Here is a 21384-nt window from a genome sequence, read left to right as displayed (position 1 = left end):
TTTAGAACTTCTATAAAACACATCAAGATTTGTGGTGACAAGATAGAAAAAAATCTGAAGTTTATGAATACTTATGCAAGGCACTGTTATGTGTCTTTTTCCTTTGTATTCCACGCATCGCTGTGGGATGCGTGGAATATATTTCATAACCAACTAGTTGATTTTTGCAATAAAATGTTCAGTAACTTTAACAGATGAGCAGTAGGAGGCCTAAATTCCCCAAGCAGAAGAAAACTAAGCAATGCAGTCTATTAAAAGACCCTCTGTTAATATAGCGAACAAGTTTGGTAGTAGGGAACAACACAGCTGAAGGTTTAGTAGTACTGATGAAAACATGTCATGAAAACACTTGATTTACACACTGTTTATACTCTCAGTAATGTGGTTTCTAGCAGTTTATTGATTACTATTACTCTTTGTCAAATCCTCTTTTTTCTTTAATAAACATTTGGTACAGAACCCAAGAAAACATTCACAATCACAAAAAAATATCTAAAACACAGATTTTTTTTTTCATTTTTCTTTATGTCCTTTACATAGTCGCTCCTGATTGTTCAGCTTTAACTTTGTAAAAAAGAACCTATCCAGAATTTAAATATCTGTAGAAAAACTGAAACATATATTGTTTATTTCATGAGAAAAAGGGTTAATAGAAAGTAAGTGCATAAAAGGTTTAAAAATAATTATTTGGTTCTTATAAGTAGGTAAAAAAGCCCTTAAGGGAATAAGGGAGTACTTCTAAAGAAAGGACAGTTTAATTCAATACCTCATTTTTTGGATGTAAAGAACTAACACTCTCTTTCTTTCATCTTATCTTGTACTTATTACAAGGGGATGATAAAGGCTGAACTTCTTTCTTCAATCCGAAACTGGTCTAGGGTTCAGCTTCTTTCCTGCCCAAGCAGTTTGAAATGATGAAAGAAAAAGAACATCTGCTTAAAATAAAATCTAACCATCATCTTGGTTATTTAATAGTTGCAGTACACCCTAAATTCTGTTATATTTTGCTTCCAAGAAGCCAGACTTTATTCAGATTACCTAAATTGGTTTTCAACAATATTTCCTCAGGGTCTCCAAAAACTTTTGGAAACTGGCTCCTTTTTAAATTCATTTTCCGTCCAGTCTTTATACCTAACTATTTTAAGATTCTTTTTCATTAATTGTGAAACCACTTGAAAGTAAGCTATGAATCATTCAGGCACAAATACATGCTTGTAACTTAAGGAAAGGGTTACCAGAGGGAAAAGATGCTTTCTGAGTTACTCAGAGGTAATTGTGGGTTTTCAGAATTATTTCTGTCAAATGAAATCCCACCTTTTTTCCTACACCAGTTTGATGAGGCCAGATCATTTTCTTTTCAGCCTTTCATGGGCGACGACTTGTTGATTGTGTGTGTCACTCCAGGTGGTCCATCAGTCTGGTCTGCAGGATGAAGCAGCACGTGTTCTCAGCTCGCTGCGTCTCAGACTGAATGACCGAGGCAGCTTTGCAAACGACAGAGTTCATCTCAGGATCGAGGAACTTCACAACACAATAAAAAAACCAATGTAAGCCAGATGCACGCTCACAAACTGACACATAGCTGTGTTGTCCTGCGTTGGCGGGAGGTTGTTGAAAACGGCACAGTGAGGACAGATTACAGGACATGTGGAGGACAGAGTTATAAACACATACGTAAGACAGTTACATGTCCCACAAGCACTGCTGAGCAGCGATAGATGCCCGTGTTAGGAAGCATCTGCGTGTACGTGTCAGAGTCTGCCCGCTCACTAAATTCCTGCAATACAAGTCCCATCAAACTGCACAGGCTGAACGCAAGACAACAGTAAGAAATACCCAACAGTACCAGTGATTGTGCTTTGCCTGTGCAAACCTACTGTGCATGGAGAGTAGATTATTGTGAGTATGCTATAAACTGTAAATAGTTCTGTTCATTTGTGTATTGTGTATTTCTTTGTAATTGGGAAGAATCACATTTACTATAACAAACTCACAAATGTAAATGCAAATATACTTAATATTTCAGATTTCTATGAAGAATGTAGACATTTCCTTGATATTTAGTTTTAATTTGTAAATTTACAGTGGAATTGTATTTATTTTATTTACACCTGAAAAAAGAAAAGATAAAAATCTATCTACCTTCCTGTATGTGTTCAGACAAGAGATGCATTTATGTCAAAACACAGGATTTCAACTATTTTGTTTGATTAATTTGTGAATATGGTTTCTAGCTCATTCACCTCAGAAAATTTGTGTAGAATCTTAGAGCATTTTCTGAACTGAGTTATTGACAAAAATAGATTTTCCTATGGTATTGTGATTTGTATCAATGTGCTTGTAGAAAGAGAAACACTGACTTGCTTTGTTCTCTTACAGGATAAACTTATATTTAAATTTCACTCATGCCAGATTTTGAATTTAGTTGCTTCTGTTTGCTTTCATTTTTTGTTGTTTAAACAGATGTAATCTTTCAAAGTAGCTTGTATTCCATCTGTCTGGACTAGATGGAAACTTTGCCACGGGGAGCAGGCGTTGGCTAGTTATGCACCATTTTAACTTCTTTATTTTCAAGTTGTCCCACAAATTTGGATGAAATGTTATAAGTAGATTCCTGCAACTTTAAAAACAAAAACAGCAATGCATTTCTTACATTAGACTTAGCTGAGTTTACTTTATTTTAACCTACTTGGCTAAAGTTCTTTAAATTTGGTTTATACTGGTTTTGTCATTTTCTCATTAATAGACCCCTGTGTGATATAAAAAAACAAACAAACTTTGGGATAAAGGAATTTGAGTTTAGGATAAACAGAAAACACAAGAAGCAACTCATTTATTTTTGTGGAAATGTTTATTTACTAAAAAATATTACTTTTCTAAAATTCATTAAACCAACACAGAAAAATGCCCTGAGCTGTCTGGGGTCAGTCTTATTGCAGTCAAGAGTAAAGTAGGAATAACGTTTGTGAAATTTACCTTCCCTTAAAGAATGTCCAGTCTAAACTTCAGAGAATCAGATCATGATTTAAGACTAAACAGATGTGAACTCATTCCTAAACACACCTATGGCAACTGCATCAACTCAAGCTCACAGTGTTAAACATGTCTGATCTGTAAAATCCCCATTTTTCCTCCATTATCGTTCAAAAACGATGAAGAATGATGGTTTTTATTTTGCCTGACAAAGCTGTTCCGCTATTGACAGCTTGTGTAGTCTCATTGTAATCGAATACGCTGGAGCTTTCCAGTTGGCTGTAGAGCACAAAGGCAGCCTTCTGGTGTTCCTGCAGAGTCCCAGAGAAATACGGCGCGAATGCTGGATCCTCGTACATCCTCCAGGCCAAACTCTTGTCTCTGTCCACATTCTGCAAACCTACAAAAAAAAACATAAAAGACACACGCATTGGAACATTGTGTAACATTTGGTCATAGTTTCAAGCAGATCAGTAAATAATTTTAGAGTCCATAGCAATCTGGGCCACGACGCATTAAACTGTAGTTTATTTGTCCAAATATTTATCAGTGATGAAGATTTAATATGTATGGCTTACTGGCAGTTAGTGGCACTAATATGTATGAACTTTTCTCTTTTGCTGCCATTAACTCTATTCTCCTGCTTTTTCCATTTTTCTTTCGGTAGTAAGTAGTCTTGGCGCTTCCGATATGAAGCCATTGACAGATCTATTGCTGCCATAAACGGTGTACTTTGTTTTATTTTTCATGGAGCGTAACCCTGGCCCAGTGTGTGATGTGCAGTTTACAGATCAGTTGGTTTTCTTCAAAAACAAGTATTAAACAAAGCTTAAACTTATTTCCTGATAATTGCATCAAATTAAAGTTTTAACAGTTCAACTGAATGAAGCATCGGCTGTTTGTTTGACGTGCCAGATGGAACCGGTTTTTGCTCCTGCTGTTAGTGGACTGGACTCCTGTTCCTGCTGAACTGAGCCAGTGGTTCTATAGGACTGATTATCAGCTCAGTAGGCACAGGAATCCCAGCCCAAATGTCTTTCTCATCCAAAGTTGGCTGTGAACAGATTATTTTGTACTTTGTCTTCAATGACACCAATGCAAACCTACCAGAAACCCGATTCACCTGACTGTTCAATTTCTGTAGCCGTCAGCATAGTTGGAAGCTCTTGGCTGAATGGTCAGAGTGGTTCGAGAATACTGATGCAAAGCTGGCACAGAAAGAACACTGCTGTTATACCTCTGACTCTCCAAGCAAAGATAGTTTTTCACCTGCCTATCAGCCGACTTGTATAAGGGCAAGCCAGCTCTACCTGAGTTAGTGCTGACAAATGTTTTGAGCAACCAGACCGCCGCAGGGTTGAAAAGCATGAGCATTTGAAGTATTTACTCAGGCAAAAACAATATTGCTAAGCTGAGTTAATCCGACATTATTGTACTGAAAGAAATGCATGGAGAGATGTCTGACGCAGATTTTATACCATTCGCTAATGACGACACCGCACCACAACTGCCGTTATCCTGCATCTTCCGCTTAAGGTATATAAATGGTGAGAACTAGCTTAGAAGTGGTTCATCCAGGCAAATTTATGACACAAATGTTTTGTGAAAGAGACCACTGTCCTGACAGAAGGTGAACCTTCACTGCAATGTCAACTTTTCTTCCAGGACTGGCCTGTACCAGATCTGTCTGCCATGTTCCTTGTTCTTCCTGGTGCCTCTAAGGCCTTTACAGCTGAATTTATGCTGACTTGAAACTACACACTCTACTACCAGTCAGGTGTTATCTGAAGTCAGCTGGTTGCACTCGGTTTTATTAAGGGACACCAGAGTAAAGAGGCAAAACAATAATCAGGTTTCCTTCCACTTTGTAAATTCTCACCACTTTGTATCAATCCGTCATATAAAATCCACACAGAGTTGTGGTTGTGTTGTGATGTGAATATCTGTGTGACGCCGTGTAAAATGCAAAATGGTCACATCTCATCACCTTCTCTGATGCCCACACACTGCCTCATTTCAGACTAAAGAATTTTCCAATGCGCTCTTTGAAATGCAATCCAATGCATTTCAGCTTTTTGAAATGCACTTGACATAAAAGAGACAATCAGTTTAAACACACATGAGGAGAAGATGTGGGCTTTTTGTGGGGCAAATCAGTTTATTTTCGGAAGCTTTATACAGCGTTGCTTGATCCTTTGATGTGCAGAGAACCATTTCCCTTCCCATTAGAGAGTAATAAATCACCCTTTAGATTCAGGCTCTGATGGTAATTCCTCTTTTTTTTTTCTTTCTTTTTTTATAGGTCTTTGATGGTCATTACTCTTTTAACAGGCCCTAAATATAGGTCTAAAAATGGCAAGCTCCACATGGCCCTCATTGCTAATTCACACATCTGTCCTCGTTTAGTCGTCATTTTGTCGTCGCCAATGTAGAGCGCTGTAATACCTCCTCACTCCATATATATTCTAGCAGAAGATGTAAAAAAGGAACCAAGACTGACCAGTTTGAAATTCATTTTCAGCCATCTGTCACGGACGGCTTAGATCAAGGAGCAGAGTGATCTAGAAATGCATCACAATTAGCCTGTTACACATCAGACTCTTCGCAGACTGCACACACATACGATGCAGCTGAAGTTAATGCTTTAAGATGGAATTTTACACTCTTTAGCAAACATCCCAGCTTCAGATATCAACAGATTGGCTGTCAGAAGATTAGCTGGAAGGAGATTTCTTTTTCTTTTTTTTCTTTTTTTTGATTAGTTAGAACATGCAAATATTGCGCAGCTAGTAATGTGACTAATTTCATGGTGATTCCCTTTTGACCTCAACATGTGAAGACAGTTATTGATCCAATGGGTTTGCTAAAGAAACAAGCACCTTCTTGCACAGCACCTTTATGTTTTTATCTATTTTTTCCGCTAATTTGGGAGTCTTCTCTCAGTAGGATCTCCAAACGAAGCATGTCGCATGACCAAGCTACAAATTCCAGCGGGTGCTTTACAAGGTCTCAGAGTCTGAGACTAAACAAAAGACGCTTACGTAATGCAAATTAAATCTACTGTATAAAAACACTTAATGGACCCAATAAAGTTAGAATGACATCTAACCCGCTGAAGAACCTTGAAAATGTTATCAGGAGATTCATCTTTGAGGTCTTGGCCTTGTTTTCCCTCTCTGAGTGGGAATGTGTGAGAATTTGCCTCTCTGTATCTGGGCTGCCTCAGGCTCAGATTAGATCAGAAATCAATGCACATCAGCCAGGGACGCCTCAGCAGCACTTTTCACCACCAACGTCATTTTAAGCCTAAACCTCCAGATTCTTTAAGCAACAAAAAGATTTTTTTTTATTTTTTTGGGGGGGAGGAGGGGGGTTAAAGTGATTTAAATGTCTTAATCAGGTTTGTTTTTAAATCTTACATCTGTTTCCCAGTTTGACTGCAAAGTCGAAGGACTGTTTGCATTTTTTTCTGTGAGGATGTGAGTAAGTTGACTTGGCCAACATTAAAGACTCAAACCTTAAATCTTGGAACAGTAAGGCAGTAAAAATGAACTGCAACAAGCCAAGAAAGAGCTTCACACAAAGTTTCCCCAGTAAATTCAGAAAGTTGTAGTTCAGCCTTCAGTTTTTGTAATACAGCTATGAATTAAGAGGCCTGAGAGATATTGAATGGTACATTTTAAATATTTTTGCCAAGATTTGGTGCATATTTGAGGGAGAAAACTAATTTCTCAAAAAAGACAGTCAGTGTTTCTTTCCCCTAATAGATAACAAGCTTAGCATTTAGAGTTCTCATTAAAAGCATACATGCACTCATTTGCATGAATAAATGTATTTTGGGCTTTTGATGATTTATTTGGACCACATTTTTGGTAATAATGAAAAAATGTAATGCTATACATAATAAATTTGAAAAACAGTGACTGAGTGGACAATTTTGAATTTAGTGTAGATTTTTTTTTCTAATAAATTGAGTCAAAATTATATATACAGGAGAAAACAAAGTTAATAAAAATATATTTACATACAAACTTGTATATCTGCAAATAAAATAAATTTAGCTTAGCAAGTTGCAAAAAAAAAAAAAAATAAAACATTTTGTGTTGACCATACTTTTTAAATTCCAAAAGAAGTTTTGATGTGTGTTATGGATCATAGTTCTCTTAGAACACCCTAATGTTTACTTTGTTGTTGATTGTGAAGTTAAACAATATGGGAGTTTGGAGCTCCACCTATTTTGTGCAAAACAAACCCATGGGATAAATTGGGGGCATATCTTTCAAGAAAAGGTGATTTAGCTGAAAAAATGTCGTGAAAGTCTCTTATAGCAATTTATCTATCTGAATATCCATCCATGGATGGATGGATGAACCTTTTTGCACTTTGAAAACCATGTCATTTCCTCTTCCTTCACAGTTATGCTGCGCTTTGCATTAATCTATACTATAAATGTATATTATTTTGTACAATGCTGTGATTAATCTCTTTAAAATGTGGGATAACAGCTTTGCTTTTATGTAATTGCATTTTACATCCCATTTGTTGCATTTTTATTAATATTCAATTTAAAATATTTTTTTTATTGAATCTTGCATATAGTTTTGATGGTATGGACACTGACAGAATGAATAAGAAATAAGATACAAGGTATATAATAAAGCATATAAAATAAAATAACCCCTCGTCTAGGCCAAAGTTGTGTTATTACTGCGTCCAACCAAAGATCTGTCCTTATATTACAACACGTTACTACAAGTTTCAGCTGCAGTAAATATTGAATTTTTTATAGTGTTATAAAGAGATTAACCCCATCATTATCCTAACGTTATACCCTGAGGTTTGTGGTTGCAACTTTACAAAATGTAAAAAGAGGGAAAAAAAGTTTTTTTTCTTCTTCTGCAAGGCACTGTAACTTGAGTTTAACTATATTGCATCAGTGGGAAGCACTGCTATATTTTGCTGGCAGGTCTAACTTTTACTTTGACTGACAGAATGCCTTGAAAAGAGACTGTCGTGCAGAATAAGAACTATGATGACGAGTCAGACTGTGGTCGCTGCTTTGTATTTGATTAAATCTATGTCAGCGTCGGTAAGCAGAGTCAGGGTCTCAGTAGGCCTCTTTAGTACACAGCAAGTAGACCCACCAAGGTGCTTGGCTCTCCACCTTTGCCAGGATTACAGAGCCCGATAAAGGCATCATGTGCAGAATCATCCTGGATATATGGATCAAAGCGGAGGCGGAGATGTGTGTGGGGAGGTTTTACATGCAGGCTCTGGAAAACGATGACTGGGATAAGAGCTCGAAAGAAAGAGGTGAAAAACGATCCAGAAACGGCAAAGAAGCGGAAGATAAAGAGATTCTGGGACTTTGAAGAGGCTGAAAAATACGGCTCCACTGTCTCTACACACATTTCTTTTCTTCCCATTGTCTCCCTGTCTGGGTCAAGCTCTCCTCAGGTGCAGAACTTAGCCACTGTGAACAAAGAGGAAATCAATCACTGTTCACCAATCAGCTAAGCTCTGTATCTGGCTGGAGAGAGGCTTCAGAAGCTGGCCCAGGTGATTGACGTGTGGTCAAACCATCGTGCTGATGAGTCCCCCTCATCGTCGTCATTTCAAATCACCGTCTCCTCAAACGTAATCATGCAAACCCTTAAATAATCAGACCTTCTAGAGTTCTGGTTTCTTCAGTGTGTAAGTGCGTGAAGATGTTTGTGCACTGGAGGAGATCTGGTTGCCAGAGCAGCCGGCGGGGTCAGGACTGTGTGGTAATCCCTGGCAATGTGATTTTATCATAAGCCACAAATCAGCACGCCAGGAACCCTCACAGCCCAGACATGAAAGAACAAGATCTCCTCTCTGTCTCTCATTTCCCTCCCTCTCTCTCTCTCTCTACCTGCTGAATGAGACTCCAGTTCACTGCTAACACCCTGAAAGCAAAAACTTTCTCTGCTCTGGCCTCCTGTTTTTCTCCCCTCACGTCTGCCATAAGAACTCAGCCGTGAAAGACCACAACTGCAGACCATTCACTGCCTTACTCTCACCCGCTATTTCCTTGGTTACCCTTCTTCTCGTCTCCTATTCGCCACGCTTGGCTGACCTGGCGATATGCCCCTCATTAAGCGGATCAAGAGGGATTCCAAAGGCATGTACTGGGGGGAGGAAAATTACAAGACAGCGAGCAGGGAAGGATGGAAAAACGAAAAAAAAAGGTACAGAAAGACCACCCTAATACTCTAAAGAGTTGTGCTTTTCAGGTTCAAAAACAAAGTGGAGGAGAGAGCACGCCTTCATAGACATGTTGTTTTCAGTTAAAACCCACTCAGCCTGCCTCAGCAAAATCAACATAATCCACTGTGATTGAGACTGAATGTTTGGGGGAAAGGGTACAGGGAGGACTGTTCAAGTTAGGGTTCCTACACATTTTCTATGTAAATATCCAACGGTTTACCAGTTCAGCCTTCTTAAAATATCAAATACTAAAATTCACAGTGCATAAAATTATATTTCTGCAGTTGGCATAATGAGGGCTCCAAAAAAAAAAAATAGAAGAAAGGAGCAATGAAAGTAAGAAAACATGGCCATGAAGGGCTTGAGCAAGGAAGGGAGAGAAAGCAGAAGGAAAAAAGAAAGAGAGACGGTATGCAATAAATGACATGAAGGAAGGAAAAACAGAATGACAAAAACAAGAAAGGGAGGTAGGAAGAAGTAAAAGAAGAAAGTAAGAAGAGAATGATACATAGGACAGAAGGAAGTAAGGAACAAAGCAAGGAATGGAAACTGGGAACAAAGACATAAGAAAAGAGGTGTAAATGAAGGGACAGAAGAAGATAGGAAAACATGAGGACCTAAATAAGTAAGGGAGGATGAAAGTAAAGAAAGAAGAGCATAAGGAAGGAAGGTGGTTACAAGAAACAAGGAGCACAATGACATCTAGGAGCAAAGAAATAAAGGACACAATAAATTGCTTGAAGACAGAATGACGACATGACAGCAAGCGAGGTAGGACCCAAGGAGGAAGGACAACATTCCATGATCCATTGGAACATGGAATAAAGTCTGGAAATGTCATATTTCTTAATACTCTGCCTTCCTTTTTCAGGCTTATTCAAACTTTGAGAATGCTGAAATCAAGTTCCAGACTGTGGAGGAACCCTGTCAAAAAAAAAAGACGATTTAGGAACACAAACTGAGTAAGGAAACATAAATCCACCTCCCTACAGAGAGATATGAAAAGGCAGCAAGGAGGTCTGTTCATCCATCATTTTAATTGGAGTGAGATCTCGGATGACCAGTGGGATCCACTGATGTTTATGGGGGCTTGCTTGGGTCGGTCCGAGGGGAAGCCATAGTAAAAGTTGGAGTATTAATCTCTAAATGCTTCTTCTGCTCTTTTTGAGGTGACAGGAGGAGGAGGAATGGCAGAAGGATGTGGGAACGGTTGTGGCAGCGTGTCTGTGTCAGCGAGATTTATCAGGACAGAGCCGGATGCCAAACAATTGTAGAGAAATCCTTTCGCATCTAGAGCAAATGCAGGGGGAAAAAAAAAAAACTATCTGAAGATAAAAGCCTGCCGTGGCAGCTCGACGAAGCGGATTCAGAGCTGCGAGGTTTGATGCTGGACGAGTTTTTAGCAGCACCTTCTGGCAAAGTCTGAGCTAACCAAGGTCACGGATGCCTTCTCGAGTGTTATTAGGTGGAGGGAGGAGAAATAATAACACAGCTCCATTTGATCATTTGCTGTACCTGCTTATATTTTGGTGGGATTTTTTTTTTTTTTATGATCATGTAATTTTCATGTAAGTTTCAGACACGGCATCAGCCACATCTGGTGAAGATGTGTAAAAAGCCTTAAAATAAATTAGTCTTCTATAACAGCGTTCTAATCAAATCTTTTGAAAAACCTAATGTTTAATCTGAGTGTATTTGCTCAGTGTGTGGAAAAAAAATAAATGGCATTTTAAGAAATAATTGTTTTACCAAAATCCCTAGAAGCACATTTATTGCTGAGCACTTAGTCTGCTCTTGTAGAGAATAGATCCAGATCAGGGGCCTCTAACTCCTGTTCTCCAGAGCCACAATCCTGCAACTTTTAGGTGTATCCCTGCTCCAGCAAGCCTTTATCAAATGGCTGACTGACCTCCTCTGCATGTCCAGTGTTGCAGGGCTGGTAATGAGCCATTCATTTCATTCAGGTGTTTTGGAACAGGGAGGCATGTAAAATGTGCAGGACACTGGCTTTCCAGGAACGGAACTGAAAACATAATTTTGATCGCCCCGAATACTCTTTTATGTTCTTTACTTAAAGCGTAAGTTTACCGCACAGGTTTTCTATAGGATTTAGGTCTGGGGACTCTGATGGCCATGGATGAAAATTGAATTAGTCTTTGGTCAGTTAATGTTCCTGCAACTTCTGGATCATTATTATTTTTCAAGACCCTGTGGAATCCCATTTTCATTTTTACTGGCAAAGGCCACCAGATTCTTTAATTAATATTTAATTATGTCTGGTATTTTAAAGAATTCCTTACTCCACGCACTCTAATAAGGTTCCCAAGGCCTTTGAAGACAAACTTCCCTCATACTATGTAACAACTTTTGCACATATATTCTTCATAGCACGCCAGACGAACCTAAAATTTTAATTTTAGTCTTATTTGACCAGTGGTTCCAGTTACAGTCCCAGTGGAGTTTCGCCTTCTCCACATGGCTATGTTTGAGGACTGGAAAAGCTTTTTGTGGCATCAATAAAAATAACCAATTTATATATTAACATATGTGTTAAACTTTTTGACCCTAATATGTCATCATTGCTGCAGTTCTTTCACTGTAAACTGTGATTTTTCCTGTATACCTCCCTTACTATGTACCTTACTGTTCTTGGTGGCAAGACAGATGTAGATGCTCCTGGTAGGGCCACTGGCAAGAGAAATGGGCCTATGTGTTGCATCATATTTATATCCGATAAGAAGTTCCTTTCCTCTAGAAATGAGTAAACTGTACATTTTGTACAGTTATAGATATTTTGGGCAGATTACAAAGATTGCAAATAGTTAATATTTCTTATTGTGCCATTTTCCCCTCACTGAATAATTGCAATCAATTTAAAGGATAGATTTTTTTTTAATTATGTGGGATTATTATAAATTAAAGGTGAATCTATTTAAAATCTATTTACACATGTTTACCAGAATTGCAAAAAAAATACATCTGCAACAGCGTTTAAATATGACATTTTTGAAAGGGTAAACAATCTTCAGTATCAACATCAATCAAATTACAATTGATATTGCAACTTGAAAGTGCACAAACTTCCTACTGCAAAGAACTGCCAAGATATCATTTTTAGTGTGCTATAATATTTTAAGTGCCAGACATAAAGGTTCTGGGATGGGCAGTAATATATTTGAACTTCACTGTCCCTAATGCCCACACCCGATATAGATCTTGTGACCACAGAGCTCAGGATGAGTGTTTGGGACACTTTGCTAATAGAAAAGATAGGAAGCAGTAATTCATCTCAACAAATAGCTTCATCATAATATTCGCCAAAAACGTTGCGAGGTCGTGTTTTCCTTGTATCGCGCAAACCGTCGTGAGATGATGAGCTTTACTACCTGTCATCTGAAGCCTTAACCTGGTATTTATAAAACATTTGTAGAAATAGCTGTTCTTGCCTTTCATTTTCATTAACATTTAAGGTATTGCTGTAAAAGAATATCACAAATGAACTGTTATTCCTTTGAACTGGTTGGACCACAGTAAATAATAGTTAATTCTACTTTAAGTGCCAGGCCCTCAGGCTCTCTATAGCTTCATTNCTGGTGTTCCTGCAGAGTCCCAGAGAAATACGGCGCGAATGCTGGATCCTCGTACATCCTCCAGGCCAAACTCTTGTCTCTGTCCACATTCTGCAAACCTACAAAAAAAAAAAACATAAAAGACACACGCATTGGAACATTGTGTAACATTTGGTCATAGTTTCAAGCAGATCAGTAAATAATTTTAGAGTCCATAGCAATCTGGGCCACGACGCATTAAACTGTAGTTTATTTGTCCAAATATTTATCAGTGATGATTTAATATGTATGGCTTACTGGCAGTTAGTGGCACTAATATGTATGAACTTTTCTCTTTTGCTGCCATTAACTCTATTCTCCTGCTTTTTCCATTTTTCTTTCGGTAGTAAGTAGTCTTGGCGCTTCCGATATGAAGCCATTGACAGATCTATTGCTGCCATAAACGGTGTACTTTGTTTTATTTTTCATGGAGCGTAACCCTGGCCCAGTGTGTGATGTGCAGTTTACAGATCAGTTGGTTTCCTTCAAAAACAAGTATTAATTAAACAAAGCTTAAACTTATTTCCTGATAATTGCATCAAATTAAAGTTTTAACAGTTCAACTGAATGAAGCATCGGCTGTTTGTTTGACGTGCCAGATGGAACCGGTTTTTGCTCCTGCTGTTAGTGGACTGGACTCCTGTTCCTGCTGAACTGAGCCAGTGGTTCTATAGGACTGATTATCAGCTCAGTAGGCACAGGAATCCCAGCCCAAATGTCTTTCTCATCCAAAGTTGGCTGTGAACAGATTATTTTGTACTTTGTCTTCAATGACACCAATGCAAACCTACCAGAAACCCGATTCACCTGACTGTTCAATTTCTGTAGCCGTCAGCATAGTTGGAAGCTCTTGGCTGAATGGTCAGAGTGGTTCGAGAATACTGATGCAAAGCTGGCACAGAAAGAACACTGCTGTTATACCTCTGACTCTCCAAGCAAAGATAGTTTTTCACCTGCCTATCAGCCGACTTGTATAAGGGCAAGCCAGCTCTACCTGAGTTAGTGCTGACAAATGTTTTGAGCAACCAGACCGCCGCAGGGTTGAAAAGCATGAGCATTTGAAGTATTTACTCAGGCAAAAACAATATTGCTAAGCTGAGTTAATCCGACATTATTGTACTGAAAGAAATGCATGGAGAGATGTCTGACGCAGATTTTATACCATTCGCTAATGACGACACCGCACCACAACTGCCGTTATCCTGCATCTTCCGCTTAAGGTATATAAATGGTCAGAACTAGCTTAGAAGTGGTTCATCCAGGCAAATTTATGACACAAATGTTTTGTGAAAGAGACCACTGTCCTGACAGAAGGTGAACCTTCACTGCGGTGTCAACTTTTCTTCCAGGACTGGCCTGTACCAGATCTGTCTGCCATGTTCCTTGTTCTTCCTGGTGCCTCTAAGGCCTTTACAGCTGAATTTATGCTGACTTGAAACTACACACTCTACTACCAGTCAGGTGTTATCTGAAGTCAGCTGGTTGCACTCGGTTTTATTAAGGGACACCAGAGTAAAGAGGCAAAACAATAATCAGGTTTCCTTCCACTTTGTAAATTCTCACCACTTTGTATCAATCCGTCACATAAAATTCACACAGAGTTGTGGTTGTGTTGTGATGTGAATATCTGTGTGACGCCGTGTAAAATGCAAAATGGTCACATCTCATCACCTTCTCTGATGCCCACACACTGCCTCATTTCAGACTAAAGAATTTTCCAATGCGCTCTTTGAAATGCAATCCAATGCATTTCAGCTTTTTGAAATGCACTTGACATAAAAGAGACAATCAGTTTAAACACACATGAGGAGAAGATGTGGGCTTTTTGTGGGGCAAATCAGTTTATTTTCGGAAGCTTTATACAGCGTTGCTTGATCCTTTGATGTGCAGAGAACCATTTCCCTTCCCATTAGAGAGTAATAAATCACCCTTTAGATTCAGGCTCTGATGGTAATTCCTCTTTTTTTTTTCTTTCTTTTTTTATAGGTCTTTGATGGTCATTACTCTTTTAACAGGCCCTAAATATAGGTCTAAAAATGGCAAGCTCCACATGGCCCTCATTGCTAATTCACACATCTGTCCTCGTTTAGTCGTCATTTTGTCGTCGCCAATGTAGAGCGCTGTAATACCTCCTCACTCCATATATATTCTAGCAGAAGATGTAAAAAAGGAACCAAGACTGACCAGTTTGAAATTCATTTTCAGCCATCTGTCACGGACGGCTTAGATCAAGGAGCAGAGTGATCTAGAAATGCATCACAATTAGCCTGTTACACATCAGACTCTTCGCAGACTGCACACACATACGATGCAGCTGAAGTTAATGCTTTAAGATGGAATTTTACACTCTTTAGCAAACATCCCAGCTTCAGATATCAACAGATTGGCTGTCAGAAGATTAGCTGGAAGGAGATTTCTTTTTCTTTTTTTTCTTTTTTTTGATTAGTTAGAACATGCAAATATTGCGCAGCTAGTAATGTGACTAATTTCATGGTGATTCCCTTTTGACCTCAACATGTGAAGACAGTTATTGATCCAATGGGTTTGCTAAAGAAACAAGCACCTTCTTGCACAGCACCTTTATGTTTTTATCTATTTTTTCCGCTAATTTGGGAGTCTTCTCTCAGTAGGATCTCCAAACGAAGCATGTCGCATGACCAAGCTACAAATTCCAGCGGGTGCTTTACAAGGTCTCAGAGTCTGAGACTAAACAAAAGACGCTTACGTAATGCAAATTAAATCTACTGTATAAAAACACTTAATGGACCCAATAAAGTTAGAATGACATCTAACCCGCTGAAGAACCTTGAAAATGTTATCAGGAGATTCATCTTTGAGGTCTTGGCCTTGTTTTCCCTCTCTGAGTGGGAATGTGTGAGAATTTGCCTCTCTGTATCTGGGCTGCCTCAGGCTCAGATTAGATCAGAAATCAATGCACATCAGCCAGGGACGCCTCAGCAGCACTTTTCACCACCAACGTCATTTTAAGCCTAAACCTCCAGATTCTTTAAGCAACAAAAAGATTTTTTTTTATTTTTTTGGGGGGGAGGAGGGGGGTTAAAGTGATTTAAATGTCTTAATCAGGTTTGTTTTTAAATCTTACATCTGTTTCCCAGTTTGACTGCAAAGTCGAAGGACTGTTTGCATTTTTTTCTGTGAGGATGTGAGTAAGTTGACTTGGCCAACATTAAAGACTCAAACCTTAAATCTTGGAACAGTAAGGCAGTAAAAATGAACTGCAACAAGCCAAGAAAGAGCTTCACACAAAGTTTCCCCAGTAAATTCAGAAAGTTGTAGTTCAGCCTTCAGTTTTTGTAATACAGCTATGAATTAAGAGGCCTGAGAGATATTGAATGGTACATTTTAAATATTTTTGCCAAGATTTGGTGCATATTTGAGGGAGAAAACTAATTTCTCAAAAAAGACAGTCAGTGTTTCTTTCCCCTAATAGATAACAAGCTTAGCATTTAGAGTTCTCATTAAAAGCATACATGCACTCATTTGCATGAATAAATGTATTTTGGGCTTTTGATGATTTATTTGGACCACATTTTTGGTAATAATGAAAAAATGTAATGCTATACATAATAAATTTGAAAAACAGTGACTGAGTGGACAATTTTGAATTTAGTGTAGATTTTTTTTTCTAATAAATTGAGTCAAAATTATATATACAGGAGAAAACAAAGTTAATAAAAATATATTTACATACAAACTTGTATATCTGCAAATAAAATAAATTTAGCTTAGCAAGTTGCAAAAAAAAAAAAAAATAAAACATTTTGTGTTGACCATACTTTTTAAATTCCAAAAGAAGTTTTGATGTGTGTTATGGATCATAGTTCTCTTAGAACACCCTAATGTTTACTTTGTTGTTGATTGTGAAGTTAAACAATATGGGAGTTTGGAGCTCCACCTATTTTGTGCAAAACAAACCCATGGGATAAATTGGGGGCATATCTTTCAAGAAAAGGTGATTTAGCTGAAAAAATGTCGTGAAAGTCTCTTATAGCAATTTATCTATCTGAATATCCATCCATGGATGGATGGATGAACCTTTTTGCACTTTGAAAACCATGTCATTTCCTCTTCCTTCACAGTTATGCTGCGCTTTGCATTAATCTATACTATAAATGTATATTATTTTGTACAATGCTGTGATTAATCTCTTTAAAATGTGGGATAACAGCTTTGCTTTTATGTAATTGCATTTTACATCCCATTTGTTGCATTTTTATTAATATTCAATTTAAAATATTTTTTTTATTGAATCTTGCATATAGTTTTGATGGTATGGACACTGACAGAATGAATAAGAAATAAGATACAAGGTATATAATAAAGCATATAAAATAAAATAACCCCTCGTCTAGGCCAAAGTTGTGTTATTACTGCGTCCAACCAAAGATCTGTCCTTATATTACAACACGTTACTACAAGTTTCAGCTGCAGTAAATATTGAATTTTTTATAGTGTTATAAAGAGATTAACCCCATCATTATCCTAACGTTATACCCTGAGGTTTGTGGTTGCAACTTTACAAAATGTAAAAAGAGGGAAAAAAAGTTTTTTTTCTTCTTCTGCAAGGCACTGTAACTTGAGTTTAACTATATTGCATCAGTGGGAAGCACTGCTATATTTTGCTGGCAGGTCTAACTTTTACTTTGACTGACAGAATGCCTTGAAAAGAGACTGTCGTGCAGAATAAGAACTATGATGACGAGTCAGACTGTGGTCGCTGCTTTGTATTTGATTAAATCTATGTCAGCGTCGGTAAGCAGAGTCAGGGTCTCAGTAGGCCTCTTTAGTACACAGCAAGTAGACCCACCAAGGTGCTTGGCTCTCCACCTTTGCCAGGATTACAGAGCCCGATAAAGGCATCATGTGCAGAATCATCCTGGATATATGGATCAAAGCGGAGGCGGAGATGTGTGTGGGGAGGTTTTACATGCAGGCTCTGGAAAACGATGACTGGGATAAGAGCTCGAAAGAAAGAGGTGAAAAACGATCCAGAAACGGCAAAGAAGCGGAAGATAAAGAGATTCTGGGACTTTGAAGAGGCTGAAAAATACGGCTCCACTGTCTCTACACACATTTCTTTTCTTCCCATTGTCTCCCTGTCTGGGTCAAGCTCTCCTCAGGTGCAGAACTTAGCCACTGTGAACAAAGAGGAAATCAATCACTGTTCACCAATCAGCTAAGCTCTGTATCTGGCTGGAGAGAGGCTTCAGAAGCTGGCCCAGGTGATTGACGTGTGGTCAAACCATCGTGCTGATGAGTCCCCCTCATCGTCGTCATTTCAAATCACCGTCTCCTCAAACGTAATCATGCAAACCCTTAAATAATCAGACCTTCTAGAGTTCTGGTTTCTTCAGTGTGTAAGTGCGTGAAGATGTTTGTGCACTGGAGGAGATCTGGTTGCCAGAGCAGCCGGCGGGGTCAGGACTGTGTGGTAATCCCTGGCAATGTGATTTTATCATAAGCCACAAATCAGCACGCCAGGAACCCTCACAGCCCAGACATGAAAGAACAAGATCTCCTCTCTGTCTCTCATTTCCCTCCCTCTCTCTCTCTCTCTACCTGCTGAATGAGACTCCAGTTCACTGCTAACACCCTGAAAGCAAAAACTTTCTCTGCTCTGGCCTCCTGTTTTTCTCCCCTCACGTCTGCCATAAGAACTCAGCCGTGAAAGACCACAACTGCAGACCATTCACTGCCTTACTCTCACCCGCTATTTCCTTGGTTACCCTTCTTCTCGTCTCCTATTCGCCACGCTTGGCTGACCTGGCGATATGCCCCTCATTAAGCGGATCAAGAGGGATTCCAAAGGCATGTACTGGGGGGAGGAAAATTACAAGACAGCGAGCAGGGAAGGATGGAAAAACGAAAAAAAAAGGTACAGAAAGACCACCCTAATACTCTAAAGAGTTGTGCTTTTCAGGTTCAAAAACAAAGTGGAGGAGAGAGCACGCCTTCATAGACATGTTGTTTTCAGTTAAAACCCACTCAGCCTGCCTCAGCAAAATCAACATAATCCACTGTGATTGAGACTGAATGTTTGGGGGAAAGGGTACAGGGAGGACTGTTCAAGTTAGGGTTCCTACACATTTTCTATGTAAATATCCAACGGTTTACCAGTTCAGCCTTCTTAAAATATCAAATACTAAAATTCACAGTGCATAAAATTATATTTCTGCAGTTGGCATAATGAGGGCTCCAAAAAAAAAAAATAGAAGAAAGGAGCAATGAAAGTAAGAAAACATGGCCATGAAGGGCTTGAGCAAGGAAGGGAGAGAAAGCAGAAGGAAAAAAGAAAGAGAGACGGTATGCAATAAATGACATGAAGGAAGGAAAAACAGAATGACAAAAACAAGAAAGGGAGGTAGGAAGAAGTAAAAGAAGAAAGTAAGAAGAGAATGATACATAGGACAGAAGGAAGTAAGGAACAAAGCAAGGAATGGAAACTGGGAACAAAGACATAAGAAAAGAGGTGTAAATGAAGGGACAGAAGAAGATAGGAAAACATGAGGACCTAAATAAGTAAGGGAGGATGAAAGTAAAGAAAGAAGAGCATAAGGAAGGAAGGTGGTTACAAGAAACAAGGAGCACAATGACATCTAGGAGCAAAGAAATAAAGGACACAATAAATTGCTTGAAGACAGAATGACGACATGACAGCAAGCGAGGTAGGACCCAAGGAGGAAGGACAACATTCCATGATCCATTGGAACATGGAATAAAGTCTGGAAATGTCATATTTCTTAATACTCTGCCTTCCTTTTTCAGGCTTATTCAAACTTTGAGAATGCTGAAATCAAGTTCCAGACTGTGGAGGAACCCTGTCAAAAAAAAAAGACGATTTAGGAACACAAACTGAGTAAGGAAACATAAATCCACCTCCCTACAGAGAGATATGAAAAGGCAGCAAGGAGGTCTGTTCATCCATCATTTTAATTGGAGTGAGATCTCGGATGACCAGTGGGATCCACTGATGTTTATGGGGGCTTGCTTGGGTCGGTCCGAGGGGAAGCCATAGTAAAAGTTGGAGTATTAATCTCTAAATGCTTCTTCTGCTCTTTTTGAGGTGACAGGAGGAGGAGGAATGGCAGAAGGATGTGGGAACGGTTGTGGCAGCGTGTCTGTGTCAGCGAGATTTATCAGGACAGAGCCGGATGCCAAACAATTGTAGAGAAATCCTTTCGCATCTAGAGCAAATGCAGGGGGAAAAAAAAAAAACTATCTGAAGATAAAAGCCTGCCGTGGCAGCTCGACGAAGCGGATTCAGAGCTGCGAGGTTTGATGCTGGACGAGTTTTTAGCAGCACCTTCTGGCAAAGTCTGAGCTAACCAAGGTCACGGATGCCTTCTCGAGTGTTATTAGGTGGAGGGAGGAGAAATAATAACACAGCTCCATTTGATCATTTGCTGTACCTGCTTATATTTTGGTGGGATTTTTTTTTTTTTTATGATCATGTAATTTTCATGTAAGTTTCAGACACGGCATCAGCCACATCTGGTGAAGATGTGTAAAAAGCCTTAAAATAAATTAGTCTTCTATAACAGCGTTCTAATCAAATCTTTTGAAAAACCTAATGTTTAATCTGAGTGTATTTGCTCAGTGTGTGGAAAAAAAATAAATGGCATTTTAAGAAATAATTGTTTTACCAAAATCCCTAGAAGCACATTTATTGCTGAGCACTTAGTCTGCTCTTGTAGAGAATAGATCCAGATCAGGGGCCTCTAACTCCTGTTCTCCAGAGCCACAATCCTGCAACTTTTAGGTGTATCCCTGCTCCAGCAAGCCTTTATCAAATGGCTGACTGACCTCCTCTGCATGTCCAGTGTTGCAGGGCTGGTAATGAGCCATTCATTTCATTCAGGTGTTTTGGAACAGGGAGGCATGTAAAATGTGCAGGACACTGGCTTTCCAGGAACGGAACTGAAAACATAATTTGGATCGTCCCGAATACTCTTATGTTCTTTACTTAAAGCGTAAGTTTACCGCACAGGTTTTCTATAGGATTTAGGTCTGGGGACTCTGATGGCCATGGATGAAAATTGAATTAGTCTTTGGTCAGTTAATGTTCCTGCAACTTCTGGATCATTATTATTTTTCAAGACCCTGTGGAATCCCATTTTCATTTTTACTGGCAAAGGCCACCAGATTCTTTAATTAATATTTAATTATGTCTGGTATTTTAAAGAATTCCTTACTCCACGCACTCTAATAAGGTTCCCAAGGCCTTTGAAGACAAACTTCCCTCATACTATGTAACAACTTTTGCACATATATTCTTCATAGCACGCCAGACGAACCTAAAATTTTAATTTTAGTCTTATTTGACCAGTGGTTCCAGTTACAGTCCCAGTGGAGTTTAGCCTTCTCCACATGGCTACGTTTGAGGACTGGAAAAGCTTTTTGTGGCATCAATAAAAATAACCAATTTATATATTAACATATGTGTTAAACTTTTTGACCCTAATATGTCATCATTGCTGCAGTTCTTTCACTGTAAACTGTGATTTTTCCTGTATACCTCCCTTACTATGTACCTTACTGTTCTTGGTGGCAA

The 21384-nt window shown here is 38.8% G+C and overlaps 2 protein-coding genes and 1 long non-coding RNA gene across 5 annotated transcripts in view; 2 read left to right on the top strand and 1 right to left on the bottom strand.

Moving 5' to 3' along the window:
* fancc (FA complementation group C) overlaps nt 1-5750 on the top strand; it is a 37018-nt gene extending 31268 nt beyond the window's left edge. For both annotated transcript variants that reach the window (XM_007548182.2, XM_007548181.2), the window contains one exon: nt 1405-5750. In XM_007548182.2, coding sequence (XP_007548244.1) covers nt 1405-1551 — 147 coding nt within the window. In that variant the 3' untranslated portion in view covers nt 1552-5750. The remainder of the gene's footprint in view (nt 1-1404) is intronic.
* A 1293-nt stretch (nt 5751-7043) lies between these two features.
* On the top strand, nt 7044-18671 carry LOC107835817 (uncharacterized). Its single transcript, XR_001661644.1, has 3 exons — nt 7044-10837; nt 15458-15460; nt 18659-18671. It is a non-coding gene; the product is annotated as an uncharacterized LOC107835817 (long non-coding RNA).
* aopep (aminopeptidase O (putative)) overlaps nt 12804-21384 on the bottom strand; it is a 93306-nt gene continuing 84725 nt past the window's right edge. For both annotated transcript variants that reach the window (XM_007548179.2, XM_016669531.1), the window contains exon 18: nt 12804-12892. The gene's annotated coding sequence lies outside the window, so the exon portion shown is untranslated. The remainder of the gene's footprint in view (nt 12893-21384) is intronic.

This window comes from Poecilia formosa, unplaced genomic scaffold (genome assembly GCF_000485575.1).
Source record: "Poecilia formosa unplaced genomic scaffold, Poecilia_formosa-5.1.2 Scaffold25, whole genome shotgun sequence".
Classification (NCBI taxonomy): Eukaryota; Metazoa; Chordata; class Actinopteri; order Cyprinodontiformes; family Poeciliidae; genus Poecilia; species Poecilia formosa.
The sequence above is the reverse complement of the archived record's forward strand: the minus strand, read 5'-3'. Positions and strand labels throughout refer to the sequence as shown.